The 20,328-nt window shown below is 45.1% G+C and overlaps 1 protein-coding gene across 1 annotated transcript; it reads left to right on the top strand.

Annotated features, from left to right (window-relative positions):
• The first annotated feature begins 112 nt into the window (after positions 1-112).
• Positions 113-20,127, top strand: ATPAF2 (ATP synthase mitochondrial F1 complex assembly factor 2). The gene is made up of 9 exons (XM_040356406.1): positions 113-280; positions 3,607-3,758; positions 3,868-3,912; positions 6,487-6,632; positions 11,250-11,347; positions 11,916-11,996; positions 15,189-15,301; positions 16,458-16,573; positions 19,730-20,127. The coding sequence occupies exons 2-9, from the start codon at positions 3,638-3,640 to the stop codon at positions 19,865-19,867; spliced, it is 858 nt and encodes a 285-aa protein (XP_040212340.1). The 5' UTR covers positions 113-280; positions 3,607-3,637; the 3' UTR covers positions 19,868-20,127.
• The last annotated feature ends 201 nt before the right edge of the window (positions 20,128-20,328 follow it).

Here is a 20,328-nt window from a genome sequence, read left to right as displayed (position 1 = left end):
AGTTACCGGTTGGCCGCCACAACGGGCGGAGAAAAACCGAAGGCGTGTCTCTACACGCTGATGCTGTTTAGCGGCGAAGAAAGCTGATTGGCTGGGGGGGAAAAGGTCATGCGGCGTGCAAGGACGTGCTGGGGGTCATCAATATGGCGGCGCCCAGCGTGTGACTTAACGTGAGTTCTGTCTGGTGAATGGATCCGGGGACCCCGTACACCGCACACCGCCGGGGCTACTATTGCCGCTTTGTGTGACCCGGAGGAGCTCTGCCGCCCTCTATAGACCGGTATGTGTGTAACACCGATGTAAGAGGACCTGTCATCTGTGTGTCCTGCTGGAAGAACTCTGATGGGGGAGGCGAAGATTGTTTTTACACACAGGAGCCGATGATCCCCGTCTATACAATCAGTTCACTGCAACATCTCACCCACCAGATTGAAATTTGCTGACACGACATACAAAATTTACTGACACACCACGTTTTTATTTGCATTTCAAATAGTTACAAATGTATAGTTTTTAACCACTCCCGGACTGCCCGCCATCGCTTTACATCACTACTTTGAAGAGGAATATTGTTGTTATGGTGTATCAAAAGAGCCCTGAATATTTCACTTCTTAAGGACCGGACCAATATGCTGCTACATGACCCAAGGGGTTTTTACAATTCGGCACTGCGTCGCTTTAACAGACAATTGCGCGGTCGTGCGACGTGGCTCCCAAACAAAATTGGCGTCCTTTTTTTCCCCACAAATAGAGCGATTTTTTTCGTGACTGCGACATTAGGGCGGACACTTCGGACAATTTTGACACATTTTTGGGACCATTGTCATTTTCACAGCAAAAAATGCATTTAAATTGCTTTGTTTATTGTGAAAATGACAGTTGCAGTTTGGGAGTTAACCACAGGGGGCGCTGTAGGGGTTAGTGTTCACCTAGTGTGTGTTTACAACTGTAGGGGGTGTGGCTGTAGGACTGACGTCATCAATCGAGTCTCCCTTATAAAAGGGATGACTCGATCGATACACCGCCACAGTGAAGCACGGGGAAGCTGTGTTTACATACGGCTCTCCCCGTTCTTCAGCTCCGGGGAACGATCGCGGCGGAGCGGCTATAAACAAATAGCCGTGCCGTCGTCCCGGATAGCTCCCCGAGGGAATCCGACCGCCGCATGTAGCGGGGGGGGGGGAAAGGCAGGGACATACATCTACATGCGGCGGTCGGAAAGCGGTTAATAAGGGATTAAACCGTACTGAGTGGCATATTCAAGGCTTTGGATATCTTTTTATATCCTTTTCCATCTTTCTAAAGTTCCCATTACCTTGTTACGCAGGTCTTTTGACAACTTCTTTTCTACCTCCTCTTCGCTCAGTGTCTAGCCTTCTTGGTGCATCCATGTGAGAGCTAACAAACTCACTGGCTATTTATACACAGGCACTAATTGTGATTTAAAAAGTCACAAATGTGGGAAATTAACATTTTAATTGCCATTTTAACCTGTGTGCGCCACCTTCTGTGTCTGTATCAATTCCAAACATCCCAGGGTATGTAAACTTTTTATCAGGGACATTTGGGTGATTTCTGTTATTATGATTTTAAAAATGATCCAAAAACTATGTGATAATAAATGGTTTCATGTGATTGCTATCCTTAAAGTGACACTAAAGCTTTGTTTAAAAAAATAAATAACAAACATATCATACTTACCTCCAATGTGCACCTTGTTTTGCACAGAGTGGCCCAGATCCTCCTCTTCTGGGGGCCCTCTGCAGCTCTCGCAGCTCCTTCCCGCATTAGATAACTCCCTAGGAGAAGCTCTCTCCCGAGGGAGTTACCTTGTGGGCGCGTTCCATAGATGCGAGTGTATGACTCAGCCCCGCCACCTGTGTCATTGGATTTGATTGACAGCAGCGGCAGCCAATGGCTGCGCTGCTATCAATCTATCCAATCAAAGCTGGGACTCAGCGGAGAGAAGGACAGCGGGGATGCGCCCACGGAAATTCTGGCCTCAGGTAAGTAAAACGGGGGGGGGGGGGGGCGGACACTGCAAGGTGTTTTTTCACCTTAATGCATGGGATGCATTAAGGTGAAAAAAACATGTAAGTTTACAACCCCTTTAAATAAAAGACAATTTCTTGGCATGATCAGTCATATTTTCAATATTAATGCCAAAATTTCACAATTAATGCCAGGGTATGCAAACTTTTGAGCTCAACTGTATATCCATGCATTATAATCACTGCATTACTATATCCCTGTATTACTATCCACCCCCCCTCCAGTATTACTATCCCATACTCCCCCCCCCCCCCCCCCCAAATTGGTATCACCACTAAATTACCATCCCTATATTACAATAGCAATACATTAGTATCCCTAAATTACTATACAGTATTTGGCCCGTGGGCCTTGTGTTTGATGTATGTGGACTAATGCATCCTTATCCGAAGTCCAGAGTTCCTTACATCAGGGTTTGACAAATTTGCCTGGAATCTAGGAGCCATCTAAAAAAGTTAGGAGCCAGAAAACGCACCCGGTCCCGACGAGCTTGCGCGCAGAAGCGAACACATACGTGAGCAGCGCCCGCATATGTAAACGGTGTTCAAACCACACATGTGAGGTATCGCCGCGATTGGTAGAGCGAGAGCAATAATTCTAGCCCTAGACCTCCTCTGTAACTCAAAACATGCAACCTGTAGATTTTTTTAAACGTCGCCTATGGAGATTTTAAAGGGTAAAAGTTTGTCGGCATTCCACGAGCGGACGCAATTTTGAAGCGTGACATGTTGGGTATGAATTTACTTGGCGTAACATTATCTTTCATAATATTAAAAAAAATGGGGATAACTTTACTGTTGTCTTATTATTTTTTTTTTATTAAAAAAAGTGATTTTTTTCCCAAAAAAAGTGCGCTTGTAAGACTGCTGCGCAAATACGGCATGACAGAAAGTATTGCAACGATCGCCATTTGATTCTCTAGGGCAGGGATATGCAATTAGCGGACCTCCAGATGTTGCAAAACTACAATTCCCATCATGCCTCTACCTTTGGGCGTCATGCTTGTGGCTGTCAGAGTCTTGCTATGCCTCATGGGACTTGTAGTTCTGCAACAGCTGGAGGTCCGCTAATTGCATATCCCTGCTCTAGGGTGTTAGGATAAAAAATATATATAATGTTTGGGGGTTCTAATTAGAGGGAAGAAGATGGCAGTGAAAATGGTGAAAAATGACATTAGAATTGCTGCTTAACTTGTAATACCAACGGCCACCACCAGATGGCGCCAGCTCACACAAGAAAGAGCTGGGGACTTCACAAAAAAAAAAAAAAAAAATGTTTTTTTTTTGCCCACCTTCCAAGCCAAGTCGCCAGGAGGCTATTTCTAGTCGCCATGGCGACCTGACGACCGGGATTTGTCGAGCCCTGCCTTACATGATGTCGTTTTATAGTACTGACCACCGTATCTATGGTAAAGGGAATGATCCAGGTGTTGGGCTCAATCATTTTAAATTAGAACTCCAGAAAAAGATTTTGATTCTGTAAATCAAAGTTCTTTTTTATATATGTGTGTGTGTGTGTGTGTATTTATATTCATTCATGTTTGTTCCCTTGCAGTGTCCTGAAACATCTTCCACTACCAGACACAATGCTGCAGAGTCTCCGCACTGTCTTTGCCCGGCGTGTATTTCCGAACCCACGCCTGTATCCTGCCCTGAGTTTAGTGGATGGTGTCTGCTCGGGGAAACGCTTCTATACGCCACCTAATGGTGAGTAGAGAGTACTTCACTGAGGTTGAGAACCACTGCTCTAGAGCACCTCCATTATTTCTGTAGTTGTTACACATTTCTGATGTTGTTCTTTGTCCCATTTCTGCAGAAAGAAAGAAGTTTTATGAAAATGTCAGTGTTTCCCAAGGTGAAGGTAAGTGTCCTTTGCCTCTCTTGACATTCAAAGTATAGTATCCTTCTCACACTCAAGTGTTTGACTTAAGAACTGTCTGTGTTGTCCCATTTCCACTACTCTAACTCAGACCTGCACTGGAAAAGTCAAGGATTGAAGTGGGTCCTCTGTGTGACCCAAGGCTGTAGAACTGCCTGGTCCATACTAAGGCCCCGTTCACACGAGGAGACATGTCCGATGAAAACAGTCCGCGGACCGTTTTCATCGGACATGTCTCCTGGGAGCTTTTGGTCTGATGTGTGTACACGCCATCAGACCAAAATCCCCGCGGACAGAGAACGCGGTGACGTAGAAGACCCCGACGTTCTCAAACACGGAAGTGCAATACTTCCACGCATGCGTCTAATCAATTCGACGCATGTGCGGGATTTCGGGACGCTGGTTACACGTCATAACCAGCTGACATGTCCGATTAGGTGTACTAACCATCGGACATGTCCGACGGACATGTTTCCAGCGGACAAGTTTCTTAGCTTAGCTTGCTCGAAACCTGTCCGCTAGGACGTACACACGGTCGGACATGTCCGGAAACTGGTCCGTGGACCAGTTTCAGCGGACATGTTCGACCGCGTGTACGCGGCCTAAGAGTCACTGATGGTGAGAATGGATTTGGCTACAGGAAAGCTACCAAACTTCCTGCGGGTTAACAGCTGACCCTTCAGATAAAACTAAGGCAGAGCGTGAAATGGTGAAGCAGAGCTGTCATTCAGTTTAGGCTGGACGTTGGGAGAGATGGCAGCTAAGCATGGGTGGAGAATCAAGTAGAAGGTCAGATGAGGCAGCAGACAGAGAGCAGAATGAAGGCTGTTTAAAACAAACAATAGTAAAGCGCTTTCAGCCTAACAATCCATAAAGTGAAGTGCAATATATAACTAAAAAAATATAAAAAATAAATATAGTGTCAAATATCATATGCAGATCCTCTACAACTATGTATCATACCCAAAAAGCATAATATGTGCAGCAAGAAGTGTAGTCCAGATAATAGTCCCATACACCAAGAAATCTCTGTGTAATCAATGGATAATATCCAAGATCTTTCTCAAATCCGCTTAATCTCTTCCACCATGGAAATGCACCACAGTGCCCTTCACCACCCCTTGTTGGTATTCTCTCACCTCGTAATGTGGACCCCAGTAGAATATATGAAGTGTAATGCGCTCTTTAAAGTTGAGTTCTACCCAAAAGTGGAACTTCCGCTTTACGCACTCCTCGCCCCCATTTTTTTTGGGTGGGGGGGGATGGGTGTTTAGTTTAGAGCAGGAGTCTCCAAACTTTCTAAGCAAAGGGTCAGTTTACTGTCCTTCAGGATTAAGGGGGCCGGACTGTGGCCGATGGGAGTAGAAAATTCCTCGGCATTACTGCTCCATTATTGGTTTTAATGGGAGGAATTGTGCCCCATTGATGGTGTCAATAGAGGGAATGGTGCCCCAAGGGCCAGATAAAGGCAAGCAAAGGGCCACATCTGGCCCCTGGGGCCACAGTTTGGAGACCACTGGTTTAGAGTGTGTCTTCCGACTATGGGCCGCCTAGATGACTCCTCCTCTCCCCTTAAGGCAATCTTCTGGGACATGTCACAAGTCCACTGGCAGAGCGCAGCGCGACTCACGCATTCACAGTACACGCCCAGCCGTGAAGCCGCAAGCTGTCACGGCAGCGTGCCCAAAGTTTCAATGGAGGCACCACGGAGAGGAGGGGGAGAGGAGTGAGGTTCCGTACGGCTGCATCGCTGGACCGCGGGACAGGTAAGTGGCTGTTTATTAAGGCTCCATGCACACTGGAGCTAATAAACTGCAGTTTATTGGAGTTTGGGCGTTTTTCTTAAAAGCCCATAAGCTCCACTCTATGTTAGCCTATGTGTCCATGCACACATGGAAGTTTTTTCAGCTTTAATGAGCAGTGGAGTTTATGGGCTTTTTTCTGAACACCCGAAAATCACGTTCAAAGTGCCGGTTTCTTACCTCAAAAACTGATGCTGGCCAGTGTTTTTTAGCGTTTTTGATCCATTGAAAAAAGAAATGTAGGAAAACGCCAATAAACGCTAATGCAAAACGTTAAAAAAAATGTTGAAAGACTCCCTGCAAAGCTAGTGGCACATAAAATCCCAATAAAATACATTTATGTTTTTGGTTGTTACATGACAAAATTTGGAAAATTTCAAGGGGTATGAATACTTTTTCAAGGCACTGTAATATCCATAGATGCAGGCATGTCATAAAAACCGGCATTCACAAAGACTGCGTCTCAACCCCGTCCAGCATGATGAGGTCACTGCCCACCTGACACGTTGCGCCCTAATTGGCTTCCTCTTTGTGAACGGTGTTTGCCGTTTTTTTGTTTTTTTCAACCAGACTATGTAGCTATGTAACTCTGCTCTTGTGTCCTATCAGCATTTTTCTTGACCGCACAGGAACTGATTGGCTCCTTGTGCTGCTTGTTCCTCTCATACTCATGCTCTGCTGTACAGAGACTTCTATCAGGTCACATTCAGATACTTACACTGCTTGTGTTTTAAAAATCGCTGTGTATTTACAGGAGGATTTGAAATCAACCTGGATCGCAGGAAGTTAAGAACTCCACAAGGAAAAGTCTTCATGGTGCCCACAGAACCTCTAGCACTTGCTGTGGCCACAGAATGGGATAGTCAGAAGGACACAATAAAATTCTTCACTATGCACATGGTAAGATATACAGTGCTTTGTATTGTTTAACCATTTGCCCACTGAGCACTTCAACCCCCTTCCTAACCAGACCAATTTTCAGCTTTCGGTGCTCTCACATTTTGAATGACAATTACTCAGTCATGCAACACAGTGTTACAGTACCCATATGACATTTTTTGTCCCCCCCCACACACAAATAAAGCTTTCTTTTGGTGGTATTTGATCACCTCCCAGGGTTTGTTATTTTTTTGGTGCTATAAATGAAAAAAGACCGAAACATTTGTGAAAAAAACATGCATTTTTCTTTGTTTCTGTTATAAAATTTAGCAAATTTAGTAATTTTTCTTCATACATTTTGGCACGGATGATCACTGATGTGGCACGGATGAGGCACGGATGATCACTGATGTGGCACGGATGATCACTGATGTGGCACGGATGGAGATGAATGAGCCATGAATGTGGATGAGCCATAGATGAAGCACGGATGGACGGATGAGCCATGGATGGATGGACGGATGGATGAGCCATGGCTGGGCACAAATCAGAGCTGTGGGAACTTCAGATCCAGCCCACAAGTGCTGCTGCACATGGCTCCCCTCCTCTCCTCACACACTGTACCGATTGGCATGAGGGGATGGGAGGAGCCGAAGCGGACAAACTCCGGTTTGTTTACAAGTGATCACGCCATCATTGGACGGCGTGATCACGTGGTAAAGGGCCGCTGTAAATGGCCCTCTACCCCGATCCGTGACATCCCAGGTCTGAGAGACCTGACGGTCACACAGATTCCCGCGTCAGATGACGTCCTCCCACAGTAATTAGATGGTGCTGTAGCCATTACTCGGCTATGGCCCGGTTGGCAAGTGGTTAAGAGTCCAAGTCCAAGAAAGTTTTTAAAGTGATACTAAAGTCTCGTCTTGTTTGTTATTTTTCATTAAAAAAAAAAAGTTCTACTTGCCTGCTCTGTTGCAGGGGTTTTGCACAGAGCAGCAGGGATCCTCCTCTTCTGTGCTCTTGGCCCTTCCCTTCTGTTGAGTGCCCCCCACAGCAAGCAGCTTGCTATGGGGGCACCCGAGCCGAGTCGCAGCTTCCTGTGTCCATTTAGACACGGAGCCACGGCCCAGCCTCACACCCTTTATCTTCTCATTGGCTGACTGACTTTGACAGCAGCGGGAGCCAATGGTGCTCAGCCAATAAGGAGGGGAGTCCCGGGCAGCAGAGACACTCCTGCAACATCGCTGGATCTAGATGGACTCGGGTAAGTATGTGGAGGGCTGCTGCACACAGAAGGCTTTTTATCTTAATGCATAGAATGCACTAAATTAAAAAAACCTTCTGACTTTACAATCTCTTTAATTTACTGTATGTGTATTGAAAGGCTATAGTCTATGCCTTGAAAATTGCCTAAAGTCAATGTAAACCTCCTAAATGGATGGCATTTCGATTTCTAAAGCACTAAGCTTAAACAATAATTGCCATGCTTTTTGTTTTTTTGTTTTTTTATCCTTTATTGCATCTCAGTGTTGCTGATCCACCCTTGCCTTTTTCAGCCACTTCCTGTCCACTTGCACTTGCTCCAGCATCAGCTGCAATCATTGTCCCGATAGTGACATTAACCACTTGGGATCCGCGCTATGGACAAAAGACGTCCACAGCGCGGCTCTCAAGTGCCGGGTGGACGTCCCTGGATGTCCTGTTGTTGTTGTTCCCCGTGCGCGCCGCTGGGGGCGCGCAGCAGGGAAACAATGTGCCTGGCGCATCGCTCGGGAGCCGATGCGAGTGCCTGGCGGGCGCGATGTCCGCCAGACACCCGCGATCGACGGTAACACAGCAGGACGTGGGGCTCTGTGTGTAAACACAGAGCTCCACGTGCTGTCAGGGAGAGAGGAGACTGATGCTGTGTCCCTTGTACATAGGGACACAGCATCGGTCACCTCCCCCAGTCAGTCCCCTCCCCCCACAGTAAGAATCACACCCAGGGAATACATTTAACCCCTTCCTCACCCCCCTAGTGTTAACCCCTTCACTGCCAGTCACATTTATACAGTAATTAGTGCATTTTTATAGCACTGATCGCTGTATAAATGTGAATGGTCCCAAAATTGTGTCAAAAGTGTTCGATACGTCCGCCGCAATATCGCAGGCCTGACAAAAAAAATCGCAAATCGCCGCCATTAATAGTAAAAAAATAAAATAAAAAAAAATAAAAAATCTATCCCCTATTTTGTAGGCGCTATAACTTTTGCGCAAACCGATCAATATACGCTTATTGCGTTTTTTTTTTTTTTTTTTAAACAAAAATATGTAGAAGAATACGTATCGGCCTAAACCGAGGGAATTTTTTTTTTTTTTTAATGGGATATTATTATAACAAAAAGTAAAAAATATTGTGTTTTTTTTTTTTTTTCAAATGTTCTGTCTTTTTTTTGTTTATAGCGCAAAAAATAAAAATCGCAGAGGTGATCAAATACCACCAAAAGAAATCTCTATTTGTGGGGAAAAAATGATAAAAAATATAATTTGGGTACAGTGTTGTATGACCGCGCAATTGTCATTCAAAATGCGTCAGCGCTGAAAGCTGAAAATTGGTCTGGGCACGAAGGGGGTTTAAGTGCCCAGTAATGAAGTGGTTAATGAAACATTCCCAAGTGACATGTGTCAGCACTGCTGCTTGCAGTCTCCACCAGGGCAGCAGGTGACAGAGTGACAACACAGGAACACACTTGGGAGACAATTGTCACTCCATAACAAGACGTCACTGAACAGGGACCTTTGTGACACCAAGCATTACTTAATGGAGGTGTAGAAACATTTTCTAGCTTGATAAAGGATTACCCAGGGCCCAAAACGTTGCTGTTTTGAGAAAGGAGACACTTCTATGCATTAAAGTGAAAGAGCTAATACTTTTTAAAGAAGACTTGGGCGCAGATGCAAAATGTTTCTGCATGTCTGATTTGCCGAAGGAGGTTTCATCTGGTTACCGGGCACTATACAATCATTCTGAAGAATCAGCTAAGCAGAATTCTATGCCCCAAAATCAAATTGGCAGCTTACATTACATAGAGGTGTCAAGGTATGACTTGAGACTGACTCCCTCTAGTGGCAGTTCAGGACATTGCAGCATCTCATGCTCTATATCAGGGGTCTCCAAACTACGGCCCTCCAGTTGTTCAGGAACTACAATTCCCATCATGCCCAGTCATGTCTGGGAATGTCAGAGTTTTACAATGCCTCATGGGATGTGTAGTTCCGCAACAGCTGGAGGCCATTAGTTTGGAGGTCCTTGCTCTATATCAGGGGTCTCCAAACTTTCTAAGCAAAAGGGCCAGTTTACTGTCCTCCAGACATTATAGAGGCCTGGACTGTGGCCAGTGAGAGTAGAAAATGTCTTGGTGTCAGTGGGATTAAACAATGCCACATCTTTAGTGGAAGGCATAACACCCCATCACTGGTATCGGTAGAAGAAATGGTGCCCCATCATTGGTGCCAGTGGAAGAAATAGTGCCCCATCGTTGGTGCCAGTGGAAGAAATAGTGCCCCATCGTTGGCGTCAGTGGGAGGAATAGTGCCCCTTTTGTGTTGTTAGTGGGAGGAATTGTGCTCCATAACTGTTGTCATTGGAAGAAATAGTGCCCCATTGTTGGTGTCAGTGGGAGGAATAGTGCCCCATCATTGGTATCAGTGGGAAGAATTATTCCCCTATTGGTGGTGTTAGTGGGAGGAATTGTGCCCCATCATTGGTGCCGGTGGAAGAAATGGTGCCCCATCTTTGGTGTCAGTGGAAGGAATAGTGCCCCTATTGTGTTGTTATTGGGACGAATTGTGCTCAATCACTGTTGTCATTGGAAGAAATAGTGCCCCATCGTTAGTGTCAGTGGGAGGAATGATGCCCCGTCGTTGGGGCACTATTACTAACACCAACGACGGGCCATCATTCCTCCCACTGACACCAACGACGGGGCACTATTTCTTCCAATGACAACAGTGATTGAGCACAATTCGTCCCAATAACAACACGATAGGGGCACTATTCCTCCCACTGGCACCAATGATGGGGCACTATTTCTTCCATTGGCACCAATGATGGGGCACTATTCCTCCCACTAACACCACCAATAGGGGAATAATTCCTGCCACTGATACCAATGATGGGGCACTATTCCTCACACTAACACCATCATTGGTATCAGTGGCAGGAATTATTCCCCTATTGGTGGTGTTGGTGTGAGGAATCGTGCCCCATCATTAGTATCAGTGGGAGGAATTATTCCCCTATTGGTGGTGGTAGTGTGAGGAATAGTGCCATATCATTGGTGTCAGTGGGTGACAGGGGGAATATCAATGGGAGGAATAGTGTCCCATTGTTAGTGGCACAAATATGCCCCCATTGATGATGTCTGTATAAAGAATAGTACCCCAAGGGCCAGATAAAGGCAAGCAATGGCCCGCATCTGGCCCCCGGGCCGCAGTTTGGAGACCCCTGCTCTATATACTGTTTTTTGTGTTCTGTTCATGTTGTGTTGATGTGCTCTGTTCATGTTGTGTTGATGTGCTCTGTTCATGCTGTGTTGATGTGCTCTGTTCATGTTGTGTTGATGTGCTCTGTTCATGTTGTGTTGTTGTCTCCCGCAGACCACACTGTGTAACACAGTCTTGGATAACCCAACATTTAGGAATAAAGAGCAGCTGATTGGAGCCTCATTGAAGTTCCTGGACACCGACACAATATGGTTCGTTCTTTATGGTGTTCTGTACAGGAAATGGGGAAGGGGGGGGGGATTGGCCAGTATTTGTATCTACTGTAAAATGTAATTCCCAATAGTTTTCCTGCTATTCTTTTACATTTATCGATCCTCTCATTCCTAACAGAATTCAGAAAAAAAAAAAGCTCATGACAGACAGTAAATGTACTCATAGTGGTTGGTTTACTAAAGGCAAATGGACTGTGCACTTTGCAGGGGCATTTGCTCCAGAGCTTAGTAAATGTGAAGCTTCACTTTACAAAATACCCAATCGCATGTAAGGAGAAATAAATAAAATCAGCATTGCTCCTGAATGGATGATGGAAGTCGGCAGAGCTTCCCCTCATTTACTAAGCTCTGAGCCAAATGCTGCGGCAGAGTGCAACTATACCTGCAAAGTGCACAGTCTGTTTGCCTTTTATTAAATCGGCACCATAATAAAAAAAAGATCATAATTGTTTAAACCTATTTAGTTTTGTTTAACGAAAGAGTTTCTAACAGATGACAGTACAGAGCATACGATGAGTAGTTAAAATACGTTCAACTTATTTTCCAGTTACAGAATGGAGGAGCCACCAGATCTGGTCGCGCTACAGAAGAATGAGTGGGACCCCGCGCTACACTGGGCTGAAAAAAGGTAAAGGGAAGTGTGTGTGTGTGTGTATGTGTGTGTGTGTGTGTGTGTATATATATATATAAATTTTATATTTGAAATAATTTCTTACAGGATATAAAAATAGCAGTGCGGGATCCCTATTAGCATAATAAAATCTATTAACCACTTAAGACCCAGACCAAAATGTCGGTAAAGGACCTTGCCCCTTTTTGCAATTCGGCATTGCATCGCTTTACCTGACAATTACCTGATCGTGCGACGTGGCTCCCAAACAAAATTGGCGTCCTTTTTTCCCCACAAATAGAGCTTTCTTTTGGTGGTATTTGATCACCTCTGCGGTTTTTATTTTTTGCGCTATAAACAAAAATAGAGCGACAATTTTGAAAAAAAAAAAGCAATATTTTTAACTTTTTGCTATAATAAATATCCCCCAAAAATATATAAAACATTTTTTTTTTACTCAGTTTAGGCCGATACGTATTCTTCTACCTATTTTTGGTAAAAAAAAATCGCAATAAGCGTTTATCGGTTGTTTTGCGCAAAATTTATAGCGTTTACAAAATAGGGGATAGTTTTAATGCATTTTTTTTTTTTTTTTTTTTTTTACTACTAATGGCGGCGATCAGTGATTTTTTTTTTTTTTTTTTTTTTTTTTTTTTTTTTTTCGTGACTGCGACATTATGGCGGACACTTCGGACAATTTTGACACATTTTTGGGACCATTGTCATTTTCACAGCAAAAAATGCATTTAAATTGCATTCTTTATTGTGAAAATGACAGTTGCAATTTGGGAGTTAACCACAAGGGGGCGCTGATGGGGTTATGTGTTCCCTGAAGTGTGTTTACAACTGTAGGGGGGTGTGGCTTTAGGTGTGACGTCATCGATTGTGTCCCCCTATAAAAGGGATCACACGATCGATGACACCGCCACAGTGAAGAACGGGGAAGCTGTGTTTACACACGGCTCTCCCCCTTCTTCAGCTCCGGGGACCGATCGCGGGTCCCCACCGGGGACCGATCGCTGGTCCCGGTCACAGAGCTTCGGACCGGGTCACGGGGGCGCGCGCCCGCGACTGGGTACTAGTACAGGACGTACCTGTACGTACATGTGCCCAGCCGTGCCATTCTGCTGACGTATATATGCAGGAGGCGGTCCTTAAGTGGTTAATTAGAAACAAAAACATAGCACACTTGCATGTAAAACTCTTAACATGGACCCCTCTCTCTTCTTCCCTCTCTATCCCCCCTTTTTTTCCTTTCTTTCTCCTTTCTATTGTGAGTACCCCTGTGACTCCCTCCATGTTTTACGGTTTGCAGTGTGCTAATGTATGTTACCATGATATAGCATCTTCAACCTCAGATACGTGCTAGTTCCTGTTTAGGAGCGCAACAACAAACCATATACTACTTGAAGACTTGTAATATACGTAGATATGTGCCTTATCTTTTTATCTTTCCTCATGCTATATCATATGCCCTTGTATGCAATTATTTTCAATAAAAAGTTATTTGAGAAAAAAAACTCTTGACATCAGCCAAGGGATTACTTGTGGACGCCGTCAGATTGTAGGTATGCAGCAGCAGTTCATGTATCTCAACTAGGGCTGTTACTGATTAAAAATTTTGTGTTCGATTAATCGATTTTTTTTTTTTAAACGATTAATTGACCAATTTTGATTAATTATAACGCACATACAGATCCAACTACTTGTAGCTGATCTCCTCCTTGCAGGCCGATTCCCAGTGCAGCGACCAACCACTGGAAAAATGGATAGCAGGGTACAAAAAACACACAAAGGCAGCGCTCAATGGGAATAGCATTAAAACTTTTATAGTCTTCAAGTAGGTAACAAAATAAATATTGCACTGGAGATAAAATCGATGTAGCTGTAGTATGATACTGGTATAAAAATGTGTACAACGATACCACTGCTGAATCCAGATGAGGAGAGGTTAACATCAGTCCGTCGGCATGTAGATGTCCCGTGAAGGGAACTATCACAACTCCCAGTGGATGGTTGTAGAATCCCAGGTTGATAGAGGGAAGTGATAGAGGGAAGTGTAACAGCTCTTGCGTGTGGCGGATAGTAAGGTCCCGCCAGCATGCAGATATGAAGGCACAGCAAAGGAGCCCTTCAGATGGACACGGCAAGCCCCGCCGGTGTCCGTGACATCACCGGATCTCTGACGGAACTCCCTGAAGCTGGCGGAGAGGTGAGTACCAATCAAAAGAATTTTGATCGATCAAAAAATTGATCGATGAATTAATAGTTAATTTCCACAGCCCTAATCTCAACATTTCCCTTTCCCCCTCACTTCTGTTTCTGAACAAGCAGTGCATCCTCACTCGCTGCAGTGGGCGGACAAGAGAGTCTTAGACACCCGGTCTGGTCTGCCCACTGTACAGCATAGATGGATGGCCTAGCCAGGAGTTCTTCTCCCTGCCTTCTAGTGGATTCTAGAAGGTGGTGGGCTGGAAGGGGCAGATCCACAGTCTGAATATTTATGTGGTCTAAGCCAGTCTCAGTGGGTGGCTGGGGGTGTGCATAGATCAGGAGTATTAAACTACACGTCCCATCATGCCTCTGCCTGTCAGCCTTACAATGCCTCATAGGACTTGTAGTTTCCCAACAGCTGGAGGGCCACCAGTTTGAGACCCCTGCCATAGATAGTCTGAGGTTTGGAGCAGCAGGGATTTTGCTCAGGAGAAGTTCCCAGCTTGAAGGGCTGTTGCCCTTCTGGGCAGTACAGCTGAAGTTTCATAGGTGCTCATTGAGGTCCCAGCTCAGCCAGAGCTGGGGGTGCCTGTTAAGATGATCTTTGAGGTCCCAGCTGTGTCAGAGTTGGGGGGGGCTGTTCTTCTGGAACTGATTGAGGGATTTTCACTGAAGGTCTGGTCTGGAATGTTCATGGGAAATTTTTTTGGCTGAGATTTGAACTTTTTATTTCTCTTTGTGTCCCCGTTTGGGTGATTTATAAATATGGAAACATAGGATTGAGAGATTTGCTATCAATCTTCTATCTATTTGGAAGGTGGCAGACAGATCAGGTAATGAGAAAAAAAATCCCCTAATTGGGACATGGGCACAACGACTGCATTTAAAGTCTGACAGTTATTATATAGGCTTATCTGATTTTACATGCCTATTACAGCAGTAACAACTATACTCTGCTCAGGAACTACAAGTCTGTGTAACTTTTTGTTTTCCCAGGTATGGTGTTGTGATCGGATCTTCCACCAGCATCATGGGCCCTGTAATTCCTCCTGAGACCAAAGAGGTGTTCCACCGCCACCTGGCATCCTACAACTCCTGGGCACTATTAGGTCAGTAATCCCCACACATTTGGGCAGTTTAAACATCTTTACAGCATTTTTTTCTTTTTCAAGAGGACATGCCTTTTTTATTTTTTTTATCTTGAACACCTGCATTGATGGAGATACATAGATTGCTGTTGCTTCAGAAAATGCTAGTTTTCGGGCATTTCTGCCAATCCAGTGGCTTTTGTTATTCTGGAATCACTGGTCAGGAACAAACATGCAGTAAGTGAAGTTAGGGTACAGATAGAATCCTGGGGGCAGATCCTCAAAGAAATTACGCCGGCGTATCTATTGATACGCCGCGTAATTTCAAATTTTGCGCGGCATCTGTGTTAGATCCGACAGGCGTGCGCCTTAGTACGCCATCGGATCTAAGATGCAATTTTCCGGCGGCCGCTGGGTGGCGTTCACGTCGTAATCCGCGCCGAGTATGCAAATTAGCTTTTTCCGACAATCCACGAACGTACGAGTGGCCGTCGCATTCTCTTACGTCGTTTCCGTTCGGCTTTTTCCGGCTTATAGTTAAAGCTGCTATCTGGTGGCGTACTCAATGTTAAGTATGGCCGTCGTTCCCGCGTATAATTTTGAAATTTTTACGTAGTTTGCGTAAGTCGTCCGTGAATGGGGCTGGACGCCATTTACGTTCACGACTAAAACAATGACGTCATTTGGAGCAATGCACCCTGGGAGTTTTGACGGACGGGGCATGCGCAGTTCGTTCGGTGCGGGGACGCGCTTAATTTAAATGAAACACGCCCCCTACTTGCCGCATTTGTATTCCGCGCCCTTACGCCGCGAGAAATACACTACGCCGCCGTAACTTACGGTGCAAATTCTTTCTGGATTCAAACCAAAGCCAGGTAAGTTACGGCGGCGTAGCGTATCTCGGATACTCTGCGCCGGTGCAGATCTTTGAGGATCTGCCCCCTGATGTGCATACTTGTTCAGGGTCAGAGATACAAAGCACTGGAGCTGTTGGATTGTTTTACAGCCAAAAAATAGCATTTAAAGGGAGCACTCAGGGCTGGTAGACTATTTATTTCTCTCATTACTGTGTTCTGCATTGTTTCACGTGTGAAGTTTTCTGTTTTATTTTTCCCACAATGAAAACATTTCTAAAGTTTTTAAATTTTTTTATTTTTTTACGATTGCTTCTGAGCAGGCATTGAGTTCATTACTACACAGCTGAAGTCTCTGATTCTCTGCATGGGTCTCGTAGACCGTTTCCTGACTGTGGAGAAAGCTGTCGTTTTATCTCGTTTAGAAGAGGAATATCAGGTAAGGAGAAAGCCATTATTTTTCTGCCTCTTAACAACGTGTTGAGTTTTGATTGTCAAGATCTCCGTGGCCTTTTCACCCTTTGACAGGTTATGTGCTTATGCCCATGTCAGGCTGGCGAGCCAGGAAACTGACAGTATCCCTAGGAGCACAGAGAAACCAATCTTCTACTCTGTGGCATTGCTCCCTCTGCACCATCACCAACTAGTGAGATTTTGCAGTGTGAGCAATGCCATAGAAGCTGATACGTTTTCTATTTAGGGATCCTGTAGCGGTAGAGTTGCTGCTAGTGGCAAAATCTGTAGTCTGATATGGGCCTTAGCCTATGGGTGCATTCAGTCCTCTCTCTCTCTTTTAGAGTGGAAATAAAATCCCACTTGTAAAGACTGTTGGCCAGATCTACGAAGCGTGGCACTTCTTTACGGCCGGCGTAGTGTATCTCAGATACACTACGCCGCCGTAACTTACAGCGTATTTCCCGTATTCTCAAAGAATTTGCGCCGTAAGTTACGGCGGCGTAGTGTAACTGTGTCGGCGTAAGGGCTCGCAATACAAATGGATGAGATGGGGGCGTGTTTTATGGTAATACGTCTTGACCCGACGTAAATGACGTTTTTTTCTGAACGGCGCATGCGCCGTCCGTGGGGGTATCCCAGTGCGCATGCTCCAAATTAACCCGCAACAAGCCAATGCTTACGACGTGAACGTCATTCTATGCAAAGCCCTATTCGCGAACGACTTGCGCAAACAACGTAAAAGTAAAATTTTCAAAATTCGACGCGGGAACGATGTCCATACTTAACATAGGATACGCCTCATGTAGCAGGGGTAACTATACACCGAAAAAAGCCTTATGGAAACGGCGTAAAAAAATGTGCCGGCCGGTCGTATGTTCGTGGATTGCCGTATCTAGCTAATTTGCATACTCAACGCGGAAATCGACGGGAACTCCACCTAGCGGCCAGCGTAAATATGCACCTTAGATCCGAGGGCGTACTAAGACGTACGCCAGTCGGATCTAGCCCAGCTTCAGGCGTATCTTGTTTTGAGGATACAAAACAAAGATACGCCGAAGCAAACTAGAAGTTGCGCGGCGTATCAATAGATACGCCAGCGTAAAAGCTTTGTGGATCTGGCCCTGTGTGAGCAGGCAGGTTTCTTATTGCAGAAGTGACATTCAAGGTATCTTCTGAAATAAAATAAACCTACCTGAAAGCTTGCAGTCTTCTTTTGGACATACACTGAGCTGCGCAAGTGCTGCTCAGATTACATTCAGGCACAGCAGCGCAGGATTGATGTCATCTCGCACTGGCCAGTGAGAACAGTTGCAGCCTGGCATCCGGGAGAAGGCTGGTAGATCCTGGTGCCGACTAGGGACAGGGGGCCCTTGAAGGGAGGTAAGTATAGCAGAGTTTAGCTCCATTTTAAAGTGTAATTTCAGCCAAACTTTTCTTTTTTTATATACCCACAATATAGAGGAAGGAGTAGAACCTCTGTGTCCAATGTTGTCTGTATTCTCAAAAGATTTCTCCACTTCCTTTTTTGGTGACAACATGGCTTTCCGGACAAGAGAAAGGAACATCTCCAATACAGACAGATATAAAGAGCTGATGGAGGTTCTATCCCTTCCTTTAAATGGTCACTGAGACAGAAAGTGTCAGAAACCTCTTAAAGGGATTGTAAAGGTACAATTTTTTCCCCTAAATAGCTTCTTTTACCTTAGTGCAGTCCCCCTTCACTTACCTCATCCTTCCATTTTGCTTTTAAATGTCCTTATTTCTTCTGAGAAATCCTCACTTCCTGTTCTTCTGTCTGTAACTCCACACAGTAATGTGAGGCTTTCTCCCTGGTGTGGAGTGTTATGCTGGCCCCCTCCCTTGGACTACAGGAGAGTCAGGATGCCCACTAACATACAGCTCTTTTCTCTATCTGCAACGTAGAGAGCGTCCTGACTCTCCTGTAGTCGAAGGGAGGGGGGCGAGCACGACACTCCACCAGGGAGAAAGCCTCGCATTACTGTGTGGAGTTACAGACAGAAGAACAGGAAGTGAGAATTTCTCAGAAAAATCGGCATTGTATCGGCCCTGAAAAAAATGCTATCAGTCGATCCCTAGTGACTACTACAGTTATTCCATAATGGTCAAATAAGTATGGTATATGCATAACTATGCAAAAAAAATAAAAAATCATTCTTGGAGTTTTAGCAAAAAGTTTATTTATTTTTAATTTTTTTTTTTTTTAACGTGTGTGTGTGTGTGAAGAGTTAAAGTAAAAGTTCAGCTAAATCTACTCTTGGCCACATTTTAAAACAAATCTATCTAACCCTGTAAATCCCTATAATTTCCTTTTTCTGAAGCCGATCCGGTCTCCAGCGGCGGATGGTGTGTTCAGGAGAGAACCGACAGCGGCTAGGAAGTGATGTCACCCTAAGGCCGGGTACTAACGAGCAAACATGTACGATGAAACCGGTCCGTCGGACCGTTTTCACCGTACATGTCTGCCAGAGGGCTTCTGTACGATGGCTGTACTAACCATCGTACAGAAGTCCGCGCGTAAACAATATGCGGGGCGTGTCCGCGGCGACGTGGGCGGGCCTGCCATTTAAAGGCTTCCACGCATGCGTCAAAGTCATTCGACGCATGCGAGGGACGGCGGGCGCTCGGACATGTACGGTAGGTCTGTACTGACGACCGTACATGTCTGAGCGGGCAGGATTCCAGCGGACGGTTTTAAAACACGTCCAGGAATATTTGTCTGCTGGGAAAAGGCCCGGCGGGCAAATGTTTGCTGGAATTCGGCCCGCTCGTGCCTACACACGACCAAACATGTATGCTGAAACTGGTCCGCGGACCAGATTCAGCATACATGTTTGGTCGTGTGTACGGGGGCCTTAGACTTTACTATGGGGCTTCCGTTGTCGGCTGCCTCTCTTGCACAAACCTACACACTGAAGCCCCGGACAGCTCAGTGTGGGACCCATGGCGAAGCAGCTGCAGAACAGTAAGCATAGCGATCTCTTCTTTACAGGGCTGGATCGATTAGGTTTAGAATGTGCCTGAGAGTAGTTTTAGCGTTTTTTTTTGTCTGAACTTCCACTTTAAAGAATTGCTCCAAATGTGAAGTGGTTAAGCACATTTTTTTTTTGTTTCGGTCCAGATCCAGCACTGGGGGAACGTAGAGTGGGCTCACAATATCGATCTGTATGAATCATGCGCTCGGACGGCTGCAGGAACTTTATTCGTCCATCTTTGTTCTTCAAGTTCGACTGTAAAACACAAACTCTTACAGGACTGACCCCGGGCAGTGTAACTAAACCAACAAACCCTGGTGGCGACAGCAGCCATGTCTTGCGACATCCAGACATTTTTAAATGAAGGTATACAAACTTATCTCTCAATTTTTTTTTATTTAAAATGTGGTAAATAATAAATGTTAAAACAGACCGCTAGAGAATGAGGACGTGTTTTATGATGCAATATAACAAGCGCTTTGTGAGTGCGAATTGATCTAAAATATTGTATAACATTTCAAATAAAATGTTCCTGCTAAGAAAAGCGTCTGTCTGTCTTCAGTGTGCTGCATGTAGACCGGGAACAAGTTGTAGATCCAGTGATCTTCTGCAATAAGGTACAAGAAAGAACACTTATTCCAGTATGGTGAACCGTAGCAGAAATAGAATCTGAAGACCAAGGCCCCTTCCACATGGGGGGACTCTGCCAGGCGTTCATTTGTTTAGCGGGGGATCTGTCAACTGA

Source organism: Rana temporaria, chromosome 6, assembly GCF_905171775.1.
Source record: "Rana temporaria chromosome 6, aRanTem1.1, whole genome shotgun sequence".
Taxonomy (NCBI): Eukaryota; Metazoa; Chordata; class Amphibia; order Anura; family Ranidae; genus Rana; species Rana temporaria.
This window is presented reverse-complemented; position numbering and strand designations above follow the sequence as displayed.

What these genes read in the sequence shown, in the direction of transcription:
- ATPAF2 (XM_040356406.1), top strand. Translation starts at nt 3,638, where the DNA reads ATGCTGCAGAGTCTCCGCACTGTCTTTGCCCGGCGTGTATTTCCGAAC. An exon ending in CAGTGTTTCCCAAGGTGAAG is followed by an intron (nt 3,913 to 6,486) that starts GTAAGTGTCCTT and finishes GTGTATTTACAG; the next exon opens with GAGGATTTGAAATCAACCTG. An exon ending in AATTCTTCACTATGCACATG is followed by an intron (nt 6,633 to 11,249) that starts GTAAGATATACA and finishes TGTCTCCCGCAG; the next exon opens with ACCACACTGTGTAACACAGT.